This window comes from Halichoerus grypus, chromosome 1 (genome assembly GCF_964656455.1).
Source record: "Halichoerus grypus chromosome 1, mHalGry1.hap1.1, whole genome shotgun sequence".
Lineage (NCBI taxonomy): Eukaryota > Metazoa > Chordata > Mammalia > Carnivora > Phocidae > Halichoerus > Halichoerus grypus.
The window spans coordinates 75,750,497-75,775,387 of NC_135712.1; the positions used below are offsets into that span (position 1 = coordinate 75,750,497).

General features: G+C 37.2%; 1 protein-coding gene across 12 annotated transcripts in view; it reads right to left on the reverse strand.

Annotated features, from left to right (window-relative positions):
* IL1RAP (interleukin 1 receptor accessory protein) overlaps positions 1-24,891 on the reverse strand; it is a 133,985-nt gene that overhangs the window by 70,183 nt on the left and 38,911 nt on the right. For 9 of the 12 annotated variants that reach the window (XR_004922167.2, XR_004922168.2, XR_004922169.2 and 6 more), the window contains one exon: positions 17,680-17,744. The exons of 1 other annotated variant lie outside the window; for it this stretch is intronic. Coding sequence is in view for 6 of the 11 variants with exons in the window: in XM_036107946.2 (XP_035963839.1) it covers positions 17,680-17,744 (65 nt within the window). In the remaining 5 variants the exon portion in view is untranslated. Of the gene's footprint in view, positions 1-3,290; positions 3,379-17,679; positions 17,745-18,286; positions 18,379-24,891 lie in introns of those variants that run through there. 2 more of the 12 variants (XM_078067996.1, XM_036107948.2) reach the window with 2 other exon arrangements.

Below are 24,891 nucleotides of genomic sequence, written 5' to 3' on the forward strand. Positions count from 1 at the left end.
AGAGTGTGATAGCCTTAGAATAGAAGGGGAACGCTCTCTGTGAATGTCTGAAAGTATCTCAGAAAGCTTCACTGCCAAGATCAAGAAAATGGAACACAAGGAGATTGAATCAATAGGTACAGACCCAAACATATAGAGCTATATAGGCCACCAAAAGGAATTGAAACTTTATTCTCAGAATAATGGGAAACACTTCCACAATTTCCAACAGAGTAGATAGATTATTTAATTTAACATTTTAAATAGATAACATTGGCTGCCATGTGAAGAACGAGTTATAGGGAGCAAGAGTAGAAGAGGAACAGTTATGAAGCTATTGCAGAAAAGTCAAGGCTTGGATTGGATGATAGTTAGAAGTGGACAAAGCCACAGCAAAGAAGACCTAAGATGGATTGATGAGAAGTGCAAAAAAAAAAAAAAAAAAAAAAGGCAACTTGGTTCAGAAGCTCTTGAACCTCAAATTTACAATATCAATTATGGAATCCTAGAAGGTTAGACTCCGAAGGAGCTTGACAATTTTACAGATGAGGAAACACAGATTCAGAAAGGTTAACTTATCCAAGGTCACCCAATGAAGTAGCAACAGAGCTAAACCACAGTATCAAGCTATTTTATGTCCCTTGTGTTATTTCTTATTTACACTTTTTAAAGTCCAAATTCAACCTCTGCTTTATTCTGAAGAGAAACCAGAGTATATTATTCTTCACTTTTAAAGTAAGCACAGAGACGGTGCCATGCATGGGTCATAGTCAATAACAGAAACCCTAAGACATTTAGACTAAGACACAGGAGATTATAAATAGCATAAAGATAGGAACAGGACCTATTTGTTCACCATTGTATCCTAATGCTTAGCAAATGCCTGGCTCATCAGAGTATCTCAATAAATCCCTGCTCAATAAATGAATATATTTTCTTTTGCAATTATATTGAAAAATACAAATGAAAAACAATACAAATCTCAACTGATTTAGAGTCATCAAAGCCAAAATAAGTGGCAGAGAATCATGGGACCATAGACTAATTTTTAAGCAATTGGTTTTGAAGAATATGCTACTACTTGCCTTTGAATTCTTAGAAGACTGATAAGTAAATAAACATCTGGAGAAAATGAAAGCCCTTCTGGGCAAGGATTTAATTGCATTTGGAAATGTGTATGTTTGTGGGCAAACACCCACCTTTGAATATAAAAATCTCAACCCTAATCTCTTAGTACAGAGAACCAGTTGGTCCTTACCCATATGCCAAGTGTTGTCAGTTTTAAAGGTCATCACCTGAGTTTCTGCTTACTTACTTGCTTTTGCTGATTATAAAAAAAACCTCTGAAATATGTTATCTCACTGTATCTCCATAATAACTTTGTGATATTATCATCTTCATTTTATAGATAAGGACAGAGAATCACATGAAGCCAAGATTTGACTTGAGTCCAGAAATGTTTTTCTCTGCATCATATACTGTGAATTATTCAGGGCATTTTCTGACCCAGGACATTTTCTGAACTCCCATAGCAATGAGATTTTTAAATTCATTATACTGACAAAAAAGAAAATACTCAGATGTTCCTCTCCTGGATCAGAGAGTAATGGGCTAAGTAAATATTGGGAGGACCTCTGAATTCACCATGATCTTTTTTTGATGTAATGTGTTTTATCTTAAGGAGCCATTCTGAAAATTGCTGAAGTATTGCACCCAGCCTGAGACTCATCTGCTATTCAAAACTTCAAAAAGGCTTTTACAATGGAAGATAGTTTGGCAGTATTTCAAAATGTTAAACATAGAATTACCATATGACTCAGCAATTCCCCTTCTAGGTATATACTCAAGAGAAATGAAAACACATACCCATACAAAAACTTGTACATAAATTTTCACAGCATTATTTATAATAGACAAAAAATAAAAACAATCTAAATGCCCATCAATGATGAATGGAGAAACAATGGAATATTATTTATCAATGAAAAGGAATTAGTACTGATACATGCTACAACACGAATGTATTTTGAAAACCTAAGTGAAAACATTATGCTAAGCCAGTTACAAAAATCCACATATAATATAATTCCATTTCTATGAAATGCCCAGAGTAGGCAGATCTATAGAGACAAAAAGGAGACTAGTGGTTGCCTGAGGCTGAGGGAAATGGGGAGAAGGGATGGGGATTGACAGCTAATGGATACCGAGTTTCTTTCTTGGGTGATAAATACGTTCTTAATTTAGGCTTAAGACTAGTGATGGCAAGGCTAACAGGACTGGTTTCTATTGCTTTCAAACGTGGCGTCTTTAGAAAAAAATAGGAAATAAATTATGTCCTTAGCAGTGAAAAAGTTGGGATCCCCTATGTCTGCCAAGGAAAAGAATAATGGGTTTGGGCTAGACGACAAGGGCTGGAGTCCTGGTTCTTCTGTCTACTATCTGCATGGCTATGGCTAAGTCTCCTAACTTCTCCAAGTCTCTGCTTCCTTATCTGTGAAATGGAAATATGATACACTTTATTGCTATTCTGATGATCAATAATGCAAGCATTTTAAAACTATAAAACAGTATATAATTGCATTCACCACTATCACGCTTAGTTGATACAATGTGAACCGTACCTGGCACATACTGTCAGCCTAAAACTACATATGTTTATTGCATGGAGAAATGAAGGACGGCTGACCGGTAAAGGAAGACACGCTCATTTGTTTCCCACATGTATAATCATGCCCACAGATGTTGAAATATTGACACCTGGCTGAGTACACTCTCTAGCACTGATAACTTAAAAAAACAAAAACAAAACAAAACCAGAAAACTGCCTGTAATCAACAGAAATGTTTAAATGAGCTGACAAACTCGACAAGAATTAGTGTACACAGGTATTTTGGGGGAGTTGTTTTTATTTTTTGTCTATTATAAGTAATGCTGTGAACATTTGTGTACAAGTTTTTGTATGGGTATGCGTTTTCATTTCTCTTCAGTATATACCTAGAAGGGGAATTGCTGAGTCATATGGTAAACTTTCAGCATAGGCAAACTTTGAAGCAGAGATGTGTGGACTTAACTGATTTCAACTTCCAACAGTTTGAGTGGCTAAATGTTTACTTTCTTGAAATTATATACCTAACACAAATATCAGCCTAGTTATAATGCAGAAATTCAACAGTAATGTCTCTTTTCCCTCACCAATCTCCATAGTAGTCTACCAAGGTCATTTCATGAATATCAAAATCATCACTGTGCTAGTAAAGTTATTAACAACCCAATGTACAGATAGAAACAAAGAGCAAATTAACCAACAATACCTTGCAATTGTTCCTTAGTTACCATCCCGAGAACTCCAATGGTTTAGGTCTTCATTCTTTCTTCCAAAAATTGAGTTACTCATTATTTCTAATTATAAATATAATCAGATTGTAATATATTCAAATAATACATAAAATCATTTTAAAAGGGTAGAAATAAATTGAAACATAATTCTACTTTTTAAAGATAATCACTGTTAAGATTTGGGTATATTCTACCAAAGGTTTTCTACACATATGCACATATATACATACACACACGCCCACGGGGGTGTGTGGTAAACCAGCTGGGGAGTGGGAGGAACCTGCTTTGTACAGTCTGTTTATCAACTTCCATGGGGCAAATACTCTCACCATGGTCAATTTCAAACTACCAACAATTTACCAACAGCTAACACAATTCCTGAAAACTAAACAAGTAGCTCTCATGAGCCGGTTGGTGTGATCCTGCTCCAAAAAAAAGTGCCATTGTTTTTAAAGTTTGCAGATGAATCCTGCTGTATAGTACCTGATTTTAAACAGAAAATATCTATGATAAACTAACTTCCATATTAATAGATACAAAATTATGCTTTAATGTCTCAATCGTTTTCCCGTTACTGACAGAACAAATTATTTAAGCATCCTCAACCAACGGATATTTTTACAGTGTTCCAATATTACCCACTTTAACAATTGCATGAAAAATGAAGTTGTGAATACATCTTGATGCACTTCTCTGATTATTTCTTTAGGATATATGTGTGGAAAGCTCATTACAAGGTCAAAGGGAGGCACTTCGTTCTTCGGAACAAATAGTCACGGTGCCCTCCACAATGCCTGTTCCAAGTACGCTCTGGCCCCCAGGGTATATAAATACCATGTCTGGTCATTAGATCATGATGTCCTGACCAGTAGCTAGGTAGGATTTGTTCTCTTCAATCGTTGCCAAGGTAATGGGTGAAAAATGATATCTAATTGTTGGTTTAATTTGCATATATCTTCTTACTCATGATCTTGAGCTTCTTTTTACTATGACCAATCTGCTTTTACCTTTTTTGAACTGCCTGAACTGCAAGTTAAAAATCATTGCTGTACCTCTGAAACAAATAATACATTATATGTTCAAAAAAAAAAAAAAAAGAAGAAGAAGAAGATAGCAGGAGCGGAAGAATGAAGGGAGGGGAAATCGGAGGGGGAGTCGAACCATGAGAGACTATGGACTCTGAAAAACAAACTCAGGGTTCTAGAGAGGAGGGGGGTGGGGGGATGGGCTAGCCTGGTGATGGGTATTAAGGAGGGCATGTTCTGTATGGAGCACTGGGTGTTATACGCAAACAATGAATCATGGAACACTACATCAAAAACTAATGATGTAATGTATGGTGATTAACGTAACATAATAAAAAAAAATCTTTGCTCATTTTTCATAGAGTCTACTTTATGTTGGAAGCATTTTTTCGTGTGCAAAAGCTCCTTAATGACATTAACCCTTTGCCATGTCCAGTATTTTCCAATTTTTCATTCATCCTTTAACTTATAATATTTTAACACTACACCAATTGTGTCAATCTTTATGTAGTGAAATATATCAAACCTTCTTTAATGATATACCCAGAAAGACATTCTCTACTTCAACATTATGAAAAAGTTTGCATATTATTTTCTTCTAGTACTTTTCGGATTTAATTTATTTTTCACATTTAAATATTTCATTCAACTGAGATTTATTTGGGGGTCAGGCAAAAGGTAAGAATGTAACTTTATTTTTAAAGAAAACATCCAGATGTTCCAGCATTTAAATATATCTTTTTGCACTACCTCTGGATGCTACCTTGGGCAGATGTCAGTTGCAGAGCTGGCTTCCTTTCTTTGTTGGATTCCTGGTTTCACTTCAGTTTTGTCCTCTGAGGATTTCTTACCAACTCAGCAATTCAATTTAAAAGACGTTTATTTTTAAATGCAGCATTTCTAGTTGCTTTACAGCATACGGGTTGTTTAGTAGACCCTGTCCACCATACTGAGAGAAAGTGAAATCTCCAATCTATTTCCCACATAGCAGCTAGCATGAACATGTAAAAACTAGATAATGTCAGGGACCAACTCAAATCCTTTCAATGACTTTTTGTTGCAGCCAAGGCAAATGTAACGGCACCCTTACTATGCACTGGATCCTGCCTACCCTTTCCTCATCAGCTCATGTCCCTTTCCCCCTAGTTCTTGCCACTGTAGCAACAACTGGCATCATGATCCTCAGAGCTCAGGGTCTTCACAGATGCCATCTCACTGCCTTCTCTTTGCTTTGCATAGTGGTTCTTTCTCATCGTTTAATTTTCAAGAGAACATCATTCGCTCAAGTGGATATTCCCTCACCATCTAACAAAGGGAGCACTGTCCCATTACTTTCCATCAATGTAATGCCCTACAGATAATCTTCACAGAAGAGTTTTTTTTTAATGTGTTTATTTACTTATTTTCTTTTGTCCCATACTCTCCCCAAGACTGTAAGCTCCATGAGAACAGAGATCATTTCTGTCTTATTACAAATAAATACAGGCAAGCACAGCATCTAGCACATATCCATACACTATGAATGAATGAATGCAAAGTGTCTTACTCATCTTTATATTCCCTGTGGTACAAAGCTTTGCACATAACAGGCACCCAGGAAACATCTATGGTGCTGGGTTTCACATCTAATCATGAAAAAACAGCTTTCCCAAGTAGAAAGGTTCTATAGACCTGTGACTTGTTCCTTTTAAATCACAAAGGTGCATTCTCAACCGAAGAGGGGAATGCTTACCATCCTTCTGTGATTAAAGTATTGCGTGCTTTAATATGGATAACTAACCTATGAAAAATATTGATTTCCCTGAGACTGAAAGGGATTTGTACATTAAACTTGAAAAAAAAAATTTCAGGCATTCAATTCTGGAGAGTTTACAGTGAGTGAAATGACATATCTATGTATGGATTGGTGATAATGCCCCCAGCCCAATCTTCTGTGCACTTGCTGAATCCAGGTGACAATTATTCTGGCTGTTTTGTTGCCACACACACACACACACACACACACACACACACACACACACACACGTAACAGTTTCTGAAAAAGATAAAACATTCCAGCTCCATCAGGAATAAAATGGAACTTGGAGTGAAACCATCATCAAATTTCAAACACACCCAATCACTGCCAAAGTCTAGCAGAAAAAACAAATCTGGTATTTTTAGACTGAAAAGAATTTTCTAGAGCTTTATACAGGTGGATACCAAAAAACTCTTGAAGCCACATGTAAACATCATTTACTAATTCCCTAACCACCTAGGAGGAAGGGCAGAGCCTGCTGTAGTTGGGTAAGAAGGAAAAGATAGGGAGCCACAGTTAGTACCTCTGAGTTAGCCACACGGGAAGCCAAATGAATAATCCCAAAGCAATCTTGCAGCATACTAAAGGTAATGGCTTCCCGCTCCACTCAAACCCACTGCATCTGCACTGAACCACTATTCCTTCATCCATCCATAATCTTGTTTAGAACTGCTCTTCCCTTTAGAAAATTTTTTTTAATTTTATTTTATTATGTTATGTTAATCATCATACATTACATCATTAGTTTTTGATGTAGTGTTCCCTGATTCATTGTGTATAACACCCAGTGCTCTATTCAATACATGCCCTCTTTAATATCCATCACCAGGCTAACCCATCTCCTCACCCCCCTCCCCTCTAGAACCCTCAGTTTGTTTCTCAGAGTCCATAGTCTCTCAAGGTTCATCTCCCCCTCCGATTCCCCCCCCTTCATTTTTCCCTTCCTACTATCTTCTTCTTCTTCTTCTTTTTTTTTTTTTTTTTTTTTGAACATATAATGCATTATTTGTTTCAAAGGTACAGGTCTGTGATTCATCAGTCTTACACAATTCACAGCGCTCACCATAGCCCATACCCTCCCCAATGTCTATCACCCAGCCACCCCATCCCTCCCACCCCCACCACTCCAGCAACCCTCAGTTTGTTTCCTTTAGAAAAATTTTTATAACCTTGGGAACATGCATATAATCTGAACATATGCAATGGAAGTACACTGTGTATGTTTCAGGAAGCTTGGAGCAAATCAATTTAAAATAGGATCTGCAACATGAAAAATCACATCCTATGTTCAGTTTCTTTTTTTAATTGGTTGAATGTTTCTTTTCAAATGTGTGTGTTCCATATCATCAGTTAGTGACAGACAGCTGTGGTTGGCATATTTCAAAAGCCAAGAGTCTTAACTGTAAAGAATTTAGGGGCAAAATGGTATATCACAAATAGCATGCATGTGCTTTAAAGTCAAACAGGTATACAAGTTGTCCCACTTAATAGCTATAATAAGTTATTAAGTTAACTTGGTCCATATATACAATGGAATATTACTCAGCCATCAGAAAGGATGAATACCCACCATTTGTATTGACATTGATGGATCTGTAGGGGATTATGCTAAGTGAAATAAGTCAAGCAGAGAAAGACAATTATATGGTTTCACTTATATGTGGAACATAAGAAATAGCATGGAGGACATTAGGAGAAGGAAGGGAAAAATGAAGGGGGGGGGAAATCAGAGGGTGAGACGAATCATGAGAGACCATGGACTACAGGAAACAAACTGAGGGTTTCAGAGGGGAGGGGGGTGGGGGGATAGGGTAGCCCGGTGATGGGTATTAAGGAGGGCACGTATTGCATGGAGCACTGGGTGTTATACGCAAACAATGAATCATGGAACACTACATCAAAAACTAATGATATACTGTATGGTGACTAACATAACATAATAAAATAAAAAATTTCAAAGAAAACATACAGGTGGGTGCCTGGGTGCCTCAATCGTTAAGCGTCTGCCTTCAGCTCAGGTCATGATCCCAGGATCCTGGGATCGAGCCCCGCATTGGGCTCCCTGCTCCGCGGGAAGCCTGCTTCTCCCTCTCCCACTCCCCCTGCTTGTGTTCCTGCTCTCACTATCTCTCTCTGTCAAATAAATAAATAAAATCTTAAAAAAAAAAAAAAACATAGAGGCATTAAAAAATAAATAAAAATATTTAGAAGAAAAAATAAAGTCAAACAGGTATACAAGTTGTCCCACTTTAATAGCTATAGTAAGTTATTAAGTTAACTTAACTTTTTAAATTCACTTTTCTGAATCTGGAGTTCCTTACTGGTAAATAAATGAAAATGTCTATCTCTATCTAATGGGGCTGTTTAAAAATTTATGTAATATTATATATATAATCATTCCCTGGTTCAATTAATGTTATTTCCCTCACCTTCCTTCTCTTCTATTACACACACACTCCACTATATAGTTATTACCAATTTACAGAGAATTAGAATAAAAGAGATTTAAAGCCATTCTTAGCTTAACATGATCTTCCTTTAGTGATTAAAAAAATTCAATAGTGTGCAATGCTTCATGACTATTATTACCATCATGAATTACCACTGCATTGTAGATGAGAGAAAGAACCCTTTTAATAACAGGATATTTAGAGTAATAAAGGTGAGCTATCTAAGAGTTTGCAGGAACAGAGACCCTGCTTCATGTTCTTCCTGAAATCCCCCTCGCTAAGTATCTCACTAAGAACACTGCATGCAGTGGGAGCGACTCCTCCAACACTTCCACTTACTAACTGTTCTATTCACAATTTCCATGATTTCATCATTCTCCAAAGCTACACCTTCCTCCTAAACCTGAATACGAGCTGGGTTGCTGCCGAGCCTCAAACAATATACTGCCACGAGGAAAGACGTGTTACAGCTCAGTGTCAAGTGTAAACAACAGCAGATTGTTTCTGCCTTACACTTTATGAATGCAGAGTGCAAAGGGGGCTACAGAGTCAGACATTCTTGCCTGCAGCCTCCTCTTCATCATCGTGAAGGCCATGTACAGCTCTTTGCTTCTACCATGTCTGCTGTATACTTCCTTCAGAATAAAAGTATTGTGCAAAATATCTGGTTGATAAAACATTACCCTGGGACATGTTGATGCCTCTCATGGCTGGAGGGGACTAGATTTAAGGACATCTCTATAATATTTAAGGCTTCTTATTTGCTCTCCTCATTTTAACACATTAGGAAGGAGAGAAAGAGTTAGAATGTAAAAAATTAAAAAGTGTAAAAACCTAGGAAAAAAATGAAATATTCAAAAAGAATGCCATCAATATAAAGCTTGGGGGGGAGGAGTACTTAAGTGTGGTAATAAAAAAAAATTTTTTTTAATGATCTGAAAAAAACATATACCTAGTTTTGTATCAAATCCAGCGAGCCCCTCTGTGGGAAGCCTAACTCTGTATCTCTCTCTCTGTCTTTGTATCTCTAACTCTCTCTCCTCCTCCTCCTTCTTCCTCTCTCCCTCTCTCCCTTTCCCTCTCTCTCCTTTCTCTCAGTCTTTCTGTCTCTATCTATGTCTCTATTTGTATCTATTCTCTCTCTCCACTTGCCTTCCTTTTCTTTCCCCTCCCTGCTCCTTCTCTTCACCATCCTTTACCTTGAGTGGACAGTAAAAGTGCTGAAGAAGCATTTAGAATCAAGCCATAGATGTCAAAAAAGTCTTGCATAAGAGAAAATCAATTTTCCCTAGGGGACCAGACAGATCAAAAAGCCCAAAGCAAATTAGAAAATATGAAGATAAAATTAATGTTTTTCTCTGAAAAGCGAAAATTAGTTCACCAAGCAACTTTTGGGGGCAGTCTGAACTCACAAAGGATCTAGAGAACAAAGTTAACAAAGTTAGGCACATCAATTTATGCTATTAGGAATAATGTGTTTAAAGAGCAAACAAGTCCAGGGCGAGTGATTAAAAGTTTCTCCCCAAAGTAAAAAAGGACAAACAAAGCTATAGTAAATAATGGTTAATAATGGTTGAGATCCACTTGGGAACTATTTGTATATCTGTGTTTGCTTTAACAATAATACAGTCCTATATTTCAACTATGGTTATACTTGTATGCAAGTTTAAGTAATTAGTAATCAAAACTCACAATATAATATTAAGAAAGAATTATATTGGGGCGCCTGGGTGGCTCAGTCGTTGGGCGTCTGCCTTTGGCTCGGGTCATGATCCCAGGGTCCTGGGATCGAGCCCCGCATCGGGCTCCCTGCTCGGTGGGAGGCTTGCTTCTCCCTCTCCCACTCCCCCTGCTTGTGTTCCCTCTCTCGCTGTGTCTCTCTCTGTCAAATAAATAAATAAAATCTTTAAGAAAAAAAAAAAGAGAATTATATTTACATAGAAAAGCCATTAGGGACTGAAGGATGCATTCTCTTTCTATTCCTTTCCTTTTGAGTATCTACATTTATGGTGCAGGCCCCACAAGTTTCACTGGGAAGCATAGTTGGCAAATACTTTTCACTCGTTCCCTCTTGCTGGCATGGCAAGCCCAAATTTTAAAGGGACCGCAACGTTCTGTTATGTAAGTTAAGGCAAAATGCAAACATCAGTACCTTGATGTACATATCAAAGTGTACACTCCTGCCTATGTCAAGGAGCAGTTCAAAAAAATGAAAGCATCTCAAAAGGAAAAAAAACAAAACAAAACAAAGGACTGCTGAACAAAGAGCCTTAAACTATTATTAGTCCAGACTCTACAAACACTGTAGGAAAATGATATTTCTTTCTCAATAATGTACAGCTATCCCAAAAGTTTTTATTTTGATGGCAGAAAGAAAAATAAAATTCATGAAACAACACAGGTCAGCCAAGTCTAGGTTATTGAGGGTATGATTATTTAATCTGTTTTTTCTCATCTTCTCAGCCATCTTGTATTATCATTGCTCCTACTGCCTCTAAAAGAGAGAAAGACAAAAGAAGGCAATTCTCTGTATCAGCTTTTATAGGTTTCAATAACAGGTACTTGAAGTTATTGACTGAAATTCCCAGATTATTTGTAAAATGGATTCATTTTCTCTTTGTCCCTCAAAAATAAATGAGAGACACTAGCCCTTAGTGGATTTAAAAATAAAGCAATCATTGTGTTTTTTATCTTGAGGATGGATATATTATATTATTTTCTAAAGAAGTTAATCAGCTGAGGAGAAAAGACATTTTAAGTGGAATAAAAATGGGTGAGAATTGGCCCAGGATTAAATCATTGATCTTCAAGACAGTGATCTGGTTTTATAAAGCTCATCTCAATAAGGCAGAAACAAATGTTCTGGTGTGGGGGTGGGGGGAACGCAGAAACAAAGGTGATTTAAACCTGAATGAATTCTCAAAAACCAGACATTGTCACCTATAACCCTATACACGAAATGTATTCCATGCACAAATCCTGGTTTCTCTTAACTAACACAGCCATGTAAAGGAAGAATCAGGTCATTTTTCTAAGCATAGAATTATCATTGTGATACAAGAAGCTGTTCAGGAGAGTTTATATTTGCAAAGTCAGCATCAGACCAATAAATCGTGGTACTCAAACCTCTTTTTAATCAGGCTACAGAATATCCACTTTTGGGAAGCATAAGTAACTTAAAAAATAAGCATCAGTGTGTTTTAAAATACAAAAAAAAAAAAAAAAGGGAAAGGAAAAAGGAAAAAAAAAGAAAGAGAGTTACGGTATCTGTTCCCAAGAGACAGCATTTAAAGGACATTAGGGTGACTGCTGGTCTCATAAAGTGGTAAAAATGTGAAATTTGGCTTGGGGACGGGTGGGGGGCGGGGGTTGGGACCAAGTATGGCCTTTAATGTGGCCAAATGAAGCCATGACGTTTATCACCCCCCCAAAAAAAAAATAAAATAAAAAAAAATAAAGGCCACTAGGGTGAAATGTTATAATTCCAATGACCTTTAGGTCTAAGAATAAAATGAAACTGTATTCTTCAGACATGCTCAAAATGTTTGAACTAAATTGCATAGAAATGAAGTGTGTTCAGGATGACCAGCCATGGGCAACAGAGACAGGACTGAATGTCACAAGTATATCTAAGTATGGAGTTTTTCAAAAAGCATATTCAAATAATATGAGGCCACTGGGGCTGGCAACAAATTGAATCCTAACCAAAGAACCAAAACATAGCATCAGAAATATTGTAAGCCCTTACAAAAGTTAAGACAAAAGAAAAAAAGAAAAAGAACTAGCCAACTATATCTAAAATATATTAAACACAAATATCCTCTTCACCTGGAGAGATTCCTGTCTTCCACAAACTGTCCCCAACCTACCTTCCCAGTTTGGCTTCTAAATACCCTCATGCTATCCCTTAGTCGCACTGCACTGTTCCATTCCCAAATAAGAGATGCATTTTCTCCTGGAAAAGAGCAATTGTTCTTTGATTGAGATGTGTTCTCCAACACCTCCCTACAAGGCTAGTAACATTCTCTGCTCTATCATGGCATTCTGTTTGGTATCTATCTTCTCTTCTTTCTGTCAGACTTGACTGGAAGACACTTTCATAAGAGCCTTCCCTTATTTACCCTGGATTCTGTAATATAAAACTGTCAAACACACGATCTTTAGACTAAGGTAAAATCATTGTAAGACAAACACTTGTCATTAGAAATCGCTTAATTAAATAACAGGAAGAGTGTACGCCGTGTATGTCCACAATATATAATAATGACCATAATGCTCTTGAATAAAAATGCAAGAAAGCAGAATTGGCCAGAGCTTTGCTATTGCTGGTTGGTTGGTTGGGTTTATAAATAAGGTCGCAGTGACCAACGAGTGATTAAATGACTTCTTTAATGTCATTAAACACTCATAAAGTGAAACAGTCAGAACTTTAAGCAATGACTCTTGATTCTTGGTAAGCCAGTGTTTTTACTTATTTATTTATTTTGCATAGTGTTATTCACTTTTGATAAGCCAAAAGATTATTTCCACCCTCTGCAAATTCCTCAAAATTAATAGAAGTGAAATCATGGGATCTTACCACTATTAGCAGAACAAAGTCCTAAAAGAAAGCAATGTGGTTTAAAGGAAAGAGCTCTGTTTTTGGAGTTGAGGCAGCCTTAAAAACCTAGCTCTATCAGACATGCCATCATGAGCACCGTTAACTTAGGTCACTTCCCTGGCTCTTCTTTTCCTGAACTGTAAATGTGTGTAAGATTAATGATAATGTGTGTGAAATCTAACCCTGCACCTGGCGCATTGTCAACTATTTGTTGACTTTGAAATAAAAAGCTATATTCAAAGATCTGTGTGTGTGCGCTTGGGAGAGAAAATCCATTGCTCTTTTTAACGTGGTCTCTGTAACAAATAATTTTGATATGGTAATTTTTTTAATAAACATATTATATATGGTGCCATTCTCACCCTCTCCCTGACTTGGATCACAAGTTGCAAATATTTCTTTCTATGCTAAAGGCAGTTTTAACACTTCAACTTTCTAACATGCTGCCAATGGAACACACCACAGGAGAAATGTGTGACAAGTTAAGTTTGCTTTTGGAATTCTTACAAAGCAGAACTTCTTGAGTTTAGTATTGGAAATGTTCAATTTCCAACAAGCAAAAATGGGGATATTGAATTTTGAGCTTACATTACAGTGATATTCCTCCTGAAGAAACCACCTAAGGAGGGGAATTGGGAGGGAAGATACTTCTTATCTAAAAAGCACAGAAGTCTATTACTGAATGGTTCTTTAACCTGTGAGCCCTTGGATCTTAATCTTTTTTTTTTTTTTTTAATTGTGTATATCCTAGTGGAGTCCAACGGGAGTATATTTAGCTAAAATAGCATGCATCTTGAGAACAGAGGAACTAGTTGAAGTCACAGTTTTGTTATGTGTTAGCTGTGTGACTTGTGGTTAATTCACTTAACCACTCTGATCCTAACTTTCTTTTCCCAAAAATGGGGTTACAACAGCCTGACTACTCTATCGTTTGAGTGTGAGAGTCAAATGACATCGAAAATTCAAAGTGCTTTCTCAGGGAAGGAAGCTTTATTATTACCATTATAACTACCACATTATAATTATATTATCACCATTATAATTATCCAAGCTTTAATTCCTCAAAAGTAAATGCTTGCTTTTAAGTATTTGCTTTTATGGCCACCTGAGATGAAAATGTTGCTCCCACTTTCCTGAACAAAAAAGGAAATCACAGTACTGCTACAAGAAAGACTGTTCTGGAGTCAGAATTCTGTGCCTTGAAGTCCAGTTCACTGCACTTAAAACACCCTGCAACCATGAGAGGCGATGGACTCTGAAAAACAAACTGAGGGTTCTAGAGCGGAGGGGGGTGGGAGGATGGGTTAGACTGGTGATGGGTATTAAAGAGGGCATGTTCTGCATGGAGCACTCGGTGTTATACGCAAATAATGAATCATGGATCACTACATCAAAAACTAATGATGTAATGTATGGTGATTAACATAACATAATAACAAAAATAAATAAATAAATAAATATCCAATTAAAAAAAAACCACACACACACACACTGCATGGGGGGCGCCTGGGCGGCTCAGTTGGTTGAGTGGCTGACTCTTGATTTTGGCTCATGTCATGATCTCAGGGTCATGAGATTGGGCCCTGCATTGGGCTCTGCACTCTGTGGGGAGTCTGCTTGATTCTCTCTCTCCCTCTCCCTCTTTTCTCTGCCCCCCACCCCCTACCCCCACTCATGCACATGCTATTTCTCTCTCTCTCTCTAAAAAAAAAAAAAAAAAAAATTAAATTAAAAAAAAACTGCATGGAACTAAAGCTCTTATGTTCAAATGGCTTCTTTTTAAAATGTGGGGCTTCTCTTAGGAGAAGGGTCCACATAGAAAGGCCCAGAACAACCAGACAAAACTCCTACTAATATCATATGCATGTACATTGCTTTAGGGTTTTCTGGTTATTTCTCCTTTGTTCTTCACATCACTCTGTGATTCCATTAAGATGGGTACCTGAAGCACCAGAAGAACCTCATGAAAGGCCAACAAGTCTGCCAGCAACTACATCATTGTAAGAAGTGATACCTTGATGCACGAGAGGTTCATTGATTCCCTCAAAATGTGCAATGGTCCCTTCTGTCCCCTCGTAGCCCAGAGTTAGTCGTCCCTTTTATTTTTGTCAACAACACTTCCTTTTTGTTCCTCTTCCTCCAACTAGGAAGTGCATCACTGACACAGACACAATATACCTTTTCATAAGGAAGGCAAATGAGCATGTGCCAGATGGGCTGAGGGGATTACAACATGTTTCCTGCTCCCATGGTGACTGAATGGGGCTGGTTTGAGAACTTATCTTATTCAAGAAGTCAGTTTCACTGGCAGAATTATGAGTCACAGTTCCTGGGTAGAAAGCTCACTTTCCAATAGCATTTGGGGTGGGGGCAGGGTACGTCTTGGATGGATTACAGTAAAGGTCATTCAGAAAGGCAACATTGCCAGGATTGCTGGGGAGACACTAGCACCCAGAAACTTCTGGGATGTCACTCATCTCTCAACAAGAATAACATGGTCACCTCTCCCTTTTCCTTCAAGGTAAGGCAGGACATAAAACTACATTGATGAATTACTGGTATGAATCCAAACAAGTCCCATTATAAAATTGGTCAGTTTTGGCAAAAAGGGAAGTGAAGGGACTTTTTTCCATCCATTTATTATATATATTATATATATAATATATATATAATATGTATATATATGTATGTGTATATATATATCCATCCATTTATAATATATATTTATATAGAGAGAGTGAGCATGCACCTACTATATGTCTATGTGCCAATAATTATTCTAATATAATTCTAATATAATTCTAAGTATTTGGGTAACAAACAAAGAGGATAAGCCCTTGTCCTCGGACAGTTTATAAGCAGTGAAATAGGGAGGGAAGGAGAAAGGGAAGGAGGGAAACAGAGAGAAAGAAAGAAGGGAGAGGAGGAGGATGGGAAGAAAAAAGAACAGAAAGAAGGAAAAGCAGGGGAGGAAGAGACAAGAGAAAGTTAATATAATGTCGAGAAATGATGAGTGTCAGGAAGGAAACTACAGGTAGATACAGAGATGTGTGATCGGGAGGCTTATTTTAGCTAAGGTGGTTAAATAAGGCCTCTGTAAGCAGATAATATTCAAGCACTGAACTAAATCAAATAAGAACTAATAATAATCAGGGGTTATATTTAACATATTTAAAAATCAGGACATCACCGCCACTGACCAGTCAAATGGGACACTCAGTCATGCAGGACAGACGCTGGTCTACATAGCCAGGAGATCTGTGCCCTAGTGCATCTCAGCTGAATACCAGTCCAGATTAGGAAATATGCTTTCCTTGTGAAAAGGGCCAACAAGGTTGGAAGTTATCTACACTTCTCTCAGCTTTGAGCTGTATTCTGTCCTAGTTATACCCCTCCTTTAGTGTTATTTTTGGTTTCCAATAAAATGCTTTAAGTGGTATAGAAAAACTAAAACATACCCAGAAAAGATAATTGGGATGAGAGGGCTCCAATCCATGCCATGTGAAGAGCAGTTGAAGACATATATCGGAAAACACTGTCATGGCTATACGATCACTATTTTAACATTTCTGAAGACCTCTCACACAGAAGAGGAATTAAAGTAATGATATTTAAAGTATCATCTGTGGTCTTCAGAGGAATTATACATGAGAAGCTTTTTCAAAGATATCTAGGTTCCCTGAATTAAAATTAGAGAACCACTGGACTGAGTATTTTCTACAAAAAATCAAGCAGTTGAACTGGAGAAATGTGGAAATGACAAAAATAAATTTCAATTATATACACTAAAAACTTTCTAAGAACTTAGTCAGTCCAAAGACATATGGACTGCAATTAGATGATCACTAGGCAGAGTTACCACAGACTGGTTCTGAGCAGTAATTTTGGAGATGAGAGGAGCTCTGAAAAGATGGATTTTCAAATCCCTTGTGACTCTGATTTCATATGATCCAGACCCATGATGACTGAATTTGGTTATTCAAACTCAAGCTTTGGCTGGTTTCTCTTAAGAAGCAACAACCAAAGGGGGGAAAAAAAAAATGAGCCTAATGGTAGGTCCTTTCTCTCCTAGATAGCAGCAGTATGACAGAAACCCATCATTATTCATTTGTTCTTAAAAGGTCTTAGTGGACTATTAGCCTCAATGTCTCCTCCACCACTGGCTGAAGTTTGGAAAACAGTCATGCTACCATCACTGTAGACCTGAGGTAAAGGGAGAGAAGCAGGATTCTAGTTGGTTTGGATGTGAAGGTGATGGAAAATTCCTGTATTTATACATACCAGGGCACTGCCCCAACCAAGTACACAGTGTGCCCTGAAGACTAGAGGTATCATCACCAAAATTCTATGATTCTGTCACATCTATGATTCTGTGGTACCACAGAAGACAATGGATATAAACATTATGGAGTCTTAACTCATTTTTCAGAAAGAATTGACATATTATAGGTAATTCGTATTTTAATAGATTGTCAAAAGCTATTCGCTTACCTGAGGCATCACTTTGTAGGATCCCATAGAAGTAGAGACTCATCACACACCACAAAAGTCCCATCCTGTCAACATAAATACAAAGTTAAGGGAGAGTACTTACCACTCTCAAGAGCTTAAGTAATAATTACTGCATACGCAAGCTAACAATGGACAAGGAACTGTTCTAACATGTTTACAATATTAACAAATTTAATTGCAGGAACCAACCAATAAGACTTTTTTTTTTTTAACACCCATATTACAGATATGGAAACTGAGACAAGTTTAAATAACATAACCAACATCTTTTGCCTAGAAAGTGGGAGAATAATGATTAAGCTCCAGCAGTCTGGCTCCAGAACTCTCTCTTAATCATTCAACTACAACTGCCTCCTTAAGAAAAATATTCCTCTTGATTTTTTTCACTAGGAGTCACATTTCTGGCAGATAAATTTGATCTTCTTCCCCTCCTTAGCATTCCTGTGGTCTGTTCCCAATTGGAAATATTTTATGATCCAGACACTTCTCCTTCTTAGTGATAAATAGAAGGTCTAGAAATCCTGGATGCAGACTTGGTCTATAGTCCAACACATTCTGAATTTAGAGTAAAGGGAAATATCTAAACCTCATGCTCTGCTGTGCCTGCTCTCCTCTTCTCCCTGGAAGAGACAAATGATGAGGCTGGAGTCCAATTTTTGTTACCTTTACCCTTTCTATTGATAACTAGCTGAAACAGCCAAGTAGCAAGAACTCTGCCCTTACATTTGGTTGTGTGATCTCTAATACGGAAGACCTAGAGATTTAACAACTCTGAAATATTTAAACCCTACTGCCCTAGACATATCTTCCCCCCGACAAAATCTTGATAGGGTTATAAATACTGACACATGGATATTACTGAAAAATTCCATATTCAAGATTGTCGCTGTTTTGAACACAGCAGCCACATAAGAGTGCTTACAGAGGTCTTGGTAACTTGTCCTGATCACGTTTCTAGTAAGTGCCAGAGATGAGATTTATACCCACCTCCAGCCAACATAAGCCTATGGCACAAGTTTCACCACCAAAAGGACCCACCATCTTGAAAAGTGCAAAGAGGTATTTGATAAATAGGGTGGCCAGATAACAGCACTTAAAATGAGACACCTGGAAGAGGGTGCCCCTGAAACAAAAGGTATAAACTGGTACTGCCCAAGCAATCCAGAGTCTATCGTCACGTTAAAGGACAATGCAAGTTTCCAACAGCATTCACCTCTCTTGACCACACATCACCACAAATCTCTAGTTCATACTTGTGCTTCCTTCTTTAGCATGACTGTTCAAAAGTTACAAGTGAGTTTATTACATCCTAAACAACTATTTTTACCTCAGAGATTAAAGGTTTCTTTCTTACCACCACCATTCTCTTCCAATACCTACACCGTTAACCTCAGGAACTCTTCTATCAGTCATTCATTTAGTCAATGAAACATGTGTGAAGCACTTTCTGTTTACAAGTCTCTTTGATACAATTGCAGGGCCCTCTGGTGAGCAAGAGGTGGAGCCTCCTCTAAAGGCAATTCTCCCCAGGAGAGGAGATAGACCACTTCATCATCATCAACTATGAAGAAGACACATGCAGAGCACTATAAGATATGCAAAGATTTCTCAGACAGAAGCTATAGCACTAAGAAGGCCTAGCAGAGACTTAAAATGGGTACAAATATAATGACTATACAAAGTAAACAGTGATAAACACAGAGAGGAACAGGTAAGTGTTACTGAAGATTAACAAAAGAAAGAGATTATTCCAGCCTAGGCAATCAAAGAAGACTAAGTACAAGAGGTAGCTTTTGACTGAGCAAGAACTGAATTGAAGCAGAAGGAAAGTGGGGAAAAGAAACTCCGTAGGTAATAATGTTCAGAGACAGGCAAAGCATGGAACATAAAAAGGAAATAGTCTGTAAATAATTCAGTTTGACTCAAGCACAGGGAATTAGTAAAAGAACTATAGAAGACGTTGTTGGAAGGCAGGAGTAGTAGGATCAGAATATGCAAGGCCCTGAATAGCAAAGGACTTGGGATTTAATTTAAACAGAAAATAGGGACCCACTGACGGTTTCTGATTAGAAGACTGATGTGATTGTGTCTTCTGGAGATCGTTTCTTCTGGGCTTGTATTGGATGGATTGCCACTAAATTCTGTCTTGAAATCATTTTGTCTCCTGAGCTTGCCATCGAAATACTTGTTTAACTCCTAGCTTTGTGTCGTCTATAAACTTGATCAGCACGCCACCTACGTCCTCATCCAACTCATTAATAAAAGTAATTAATAATTCTGCATTAATCATTGTCAGTGGAGAACAGCTAGATATTTCATTGCAGATTCAGGGCACAGTAACTTCAGCTCCAATACTTAGCTATGCTAAAGCACTCTACCTCCCAAATTGCTTTTGTCTATGAAAAAAACAAAACAAAACAAAACTCACACCTCTAGATTTTCCCAATTTGCCTGTTTATAAGCTGCTGAATTCCTAGGGCAACACTTAGAAGACATTCTAATTAGTGTGATTGAGGGCCTTAATTGATATTCCCCCGGGTAACTGGATTATGCCAGAGGCGCATCAGGTCATCAAGGTAAAGCCAATCTAAAGATAACCTGTGTGCAAACACAAATCCAGGGTCAGTCCTGTCCTGTGATGAATTAGAATAAAGAAGACTGAAAAGGAAATGTGATTGTGCAGGCTGGTTTTTTTTCCCCCCTTTCTTTTATTGTTATGTTAATCACCATACATTACATCATTAGTTTTAGATGTAGTGTTCCATGATTCATTGTTTGTGCATAATACCCAGTGCTCCATGCAGAACGTGCCCTCTTTAATACCCATCACCAGGCTAACCCATCCTCCCACCCCCCTCCCCTCTAGAACCCTCAGTTTGTTTTTCAGAGTCCATCATCTCTCATGGTTCGTCTCCCCCTCCGATTCCCCCCCTTCATTCTTCCCCTCCTGCTATCTTCTTCTTTTTTTTTTTTTTTCTTAACATATATGTGCAGGCTGGTTTTGACAGACTAAAGGTACCAAGGTTAGTGGGAGGAGGTTGGCTGGTTCATTTAACATCGTCTTGCATTCTCCCTTGGAATTTTATTATTGCGACTAGTCATACATTTTTGGTTCTTGTTTCTTGGGGAGAGAAGGTGCTGGATATTTTCAGAGATGGAGAGGCTGTCAAGAAAGCAAAGGAACCTGCCTAATAACGCATGGTTTCTCATGGTCTGAATGACAACCTAGCTTTAGATTATTGCCATGGTGTTTAACAGACTCTGCCCTTGCTTCAGATGATTGCAACTTACAAAAATAAATTCCCAGTCAGCCTTTTCCGCACTATCCATTTTACCTACGGTATAATCATTTTCATACGTCCTCTCTAAGGTCTGAGTACTTCTCTCATATTTAATTCCATTGTTTCCTGGTATATCAACTCGGATGTCTATACTACCTAGCAAAGAGTTTCAAATATACACTCATTTCTACGTAATCCACAACAATATTAACGATGATTGTTAACGTGGGGTCACCACTTTATCAGCAACTCCTGCATATGAATCATTCCACTGTCTGCATTCTCTAGGTTTAATAAGCTTAAGGATCTCCTTACCTCCGCGTCAGCTCTGACCAATGATTCTCTCATGAGGCCAACAGGTGATAGGCTGAAACTAGGTCGGCTGCCCCAAGGCTGGTATTATCTGTGAATCACATTTGCCTTCCTTCTGCACATTTCGCCAGGCCACAGGGCTGGATTTCTCCCTCAGTATCCTGATTCCACATATAGCCCGTACCCAGATCCCAACCACTCTCTGAAGCCCACCAGCCTAGCTGGGGCTTCGACCTTCAACCTGGTGCTTTTTAGCACTCTTTTCCAGAAGCCTGAATTTTGTCCCCTGAATTTTGTAAGGCCTTGCTCCAAGCTGGATAAGCCTCCTGTAACCACAAAGTTGTTATCACCTGCTTCATTCCTGGTTGACAGATGTCCTTTGCCATGATCTGTCCACTGAAAACCTGGCCATTAACACCAAGCCACAAACCCTAGATAGTCATCCATGTATCAGCCCTGCAGCCAAATCACCTCCTTGAGTCCTGACGCATCCAGGTCCTAACTTATTGATAAAGTTAGTAACTGTATCCAACTTACTTCTCTAACTTACTAATAAAGTTTGAGCAGATCTTGCATGTATGCTCACCTAAGATCTAACAAATAAGCCTTTAAAGGGCATAGGACAAGTTATTAATTATCTCATTTTACAGAAAAGAAGAGATGGCATTTGATTAAGAAATCAAAGTTATTTTCACCAGCAATCTTTTATCTAGTTTATAGTTTTTTTGAACCATAAATGGACCCTTGTGAAGAATACTTCAGAAAAGAATATTTATCAGTGATCAAAAATATCGGCAAAGTGACATGGAAGACTCTAATTCTGAGTAAAATGAAGTAAGCATAATCCACTCTGTTTCTCTCAATGAATGCAGCTATAAACCTGGGCAGAATGCATAAAACAATTATATGAGGACTCCGAAAGTAAATAATAGCATATTCTTTTCACGTACATACATATAGGACATTCACCGAGATCAGTTATATCATGTACCATAAATCAAACCTTAACAAATTTAAAATAATTGAACATTATATTCTCTAACCATAGAATTAAACGAGAAACCAATAAAAGAAAAATAACAGGATAATATTCAAATACTTAGAAATTAAGGAATATACAGTTGACCCTTGAACAATGTAGGATTAGGGGTGTCAACCAGTCACACAGTTAAAAATCCATGCATAACTTTTAGCTTCCCCAAAACTTAACTACTAATAGCTTACTGTTAACTGGAAATCTTACCAATAACATAAACAGTCAATTAATGCATATTTTGTACATGTATTATATACTATATTCTTACAATAAAGTAAACTAGAGAAAAGAAAATGTTATTAAGAAAGCCATAAGGAAGAGAAAATACATTTACAATACTGTAGTACATTTATTGAAAAAAAAATCTGTGTATAAGTGGATCTGCACAACTCAAATAGGCTGTTCAAGGGCCAATTGTGTGTCTAAATAATTCATGGGTTAAAACAGACAACTATTAGAAAATATTTTAAACTGAACAAAAATGAAAATACAACATACCAAAATGTGTGGGATGCAGTTAAAGTAGTGCTTAGAGGATAATTTGTAGAATTATAAGGCTTATATTAGAAAAGAAGAAAAATTTCAAGTCAATAATCTAATCTTCTACCTTAAGAACCTAGAATAAGAAGAGAAAAATAAAACAAGCAAGCAAAATGAAGGAATAACGAAGAGTAGAGATCAAAAATTTTAAAAGAAAAAAAAATGAAGCCAAAAGTTAGTTCTTTGAAAAGAACAACAACAAAAAAAATTGCTAAACCTCTAGCCAGGTGAACCAAGAAGAAAAAAAAAGAGAGAGACACATGTCACTAATATCAGAAATGAAAGAGGGTACATCACTACTGATCGCATGGGCATTAAGATGGTAATAAAGGAATACTAAATTCCCTAGGCACATACACTACACAATTTAGATGAAATGTACCAATATCTCAAAACCCACAAACTACCAAACCTCATCCAAAATGAAATGAACAATCTTATTGGTCCTATAATTATTTTTAAGAATTAAATTTGCAGTTCGAAACCTTACAAAAAAGAAATTCCCAAGCTCCAGATGATCTCACTGGTGAATTCTATCAGACATTTAAAGAATAAATAATACCAATTCTACATAATCTCTTTCAGAAAATAAGACTAAACAGTTACCAATTCATTTTATGACACAACATTACTCTGATTCCAAACTCTGCCACAGATGGTACAAGAAAACAAATGTATAGATATCCCAAAACCAAACAGAGTTTATCCCAGATATGCAAGTCTGGATTCAGTATTTGAAAAATCTAAAGAAGCAAAACCACATGATTATATCAACTGATGCAAGAAGAACATTTGACAAAATTCAGTATCCATTCATGATATAAGCTTTAGCAAACTAAGAATAGAAGGGAACTTCCTCAAACCAATAAAGAGCATCTACAAAAAACCTACATCTAATATCACATCTAATGTTGAATAATGAATACTTTTCCACTCAAATCAGGAGCAAAGCAAGGATGTTCATTTGTATTGCTATTCAACATCATACTGGAAGTCTTAACTAGTACAATACGGCTATTCACAGATGATGCAATTTCCAACACAGAAAATCCTAAAGAATCTATTACAAAAAAAGAACTAAATAAGTAAAGTCACAGCATACATAGTCAACACACAAAAATTAAATATATTATTATATACTAGCAATAACAATGGAAAACAAAACTTTTTAAAAAACTATAAAAAAAAATGCTGAGCTAAAAGTCTAACCAACATGTAGAAGGTCTGTATGCTGAAATATACAAAATGTTAATAAAATAAATCAAAAATGACCTAAATAAATAGAAATATGTGGTTGGCAAAATGGCCCCATGCCCTAAATCCCTGGAACCTGTTTTGTTACCCTACTTAGCCAAAGGAACTGTGCAAATATAATCAAGGTTATGGACCTCAAAATATGGAGATTATACTAGATTATCCACATGGGCTCAATCTAATCACATCGACCCCTAAAAGCAAAGAAGTTTATCTCGTTAAAGTCAGAGAGATGCAACAGATAGATAAATCAAAGAAATGTGAAGCAAGAAAAGAACCCAACTGGCCTTTGATGTTAAAGATAAATGTAGCAACCTGTCAAGGAATGCAGGTGACCTTCAGGAGCTGAGAGAGACCTTCAGCTAACAACCTGATAGCCAGTAAGAGAAAAGGTACCTACGGCCTCCAACATAGGAAATAAAATGCTGCCAATAACTTGAGGATGTGGTGAAAGAGGAAACTCTTAACATTGTCAGTGGGAATGTAAACTGGTGCAGCCCCTGTGGAAAATAGTATTGAGGTTTCTCAAAAAGTTAAAAATTAAGCCATCCTACGATCCCGCAGTCTCACTACAAGGTATTTACCCAAAAATACAAAAATACTATTCAAAGGGATACATGCACCCCGATGTTTACAGCAGCATTATTTACAATAGCCAAATTATGGAAATGGCTCAAGTGTTCATCGAATGATGAATATGATGAATGGATAAAGAAGATGTGGGGGAGATATATATATATATAAACATGTGGGGGATATATATATATA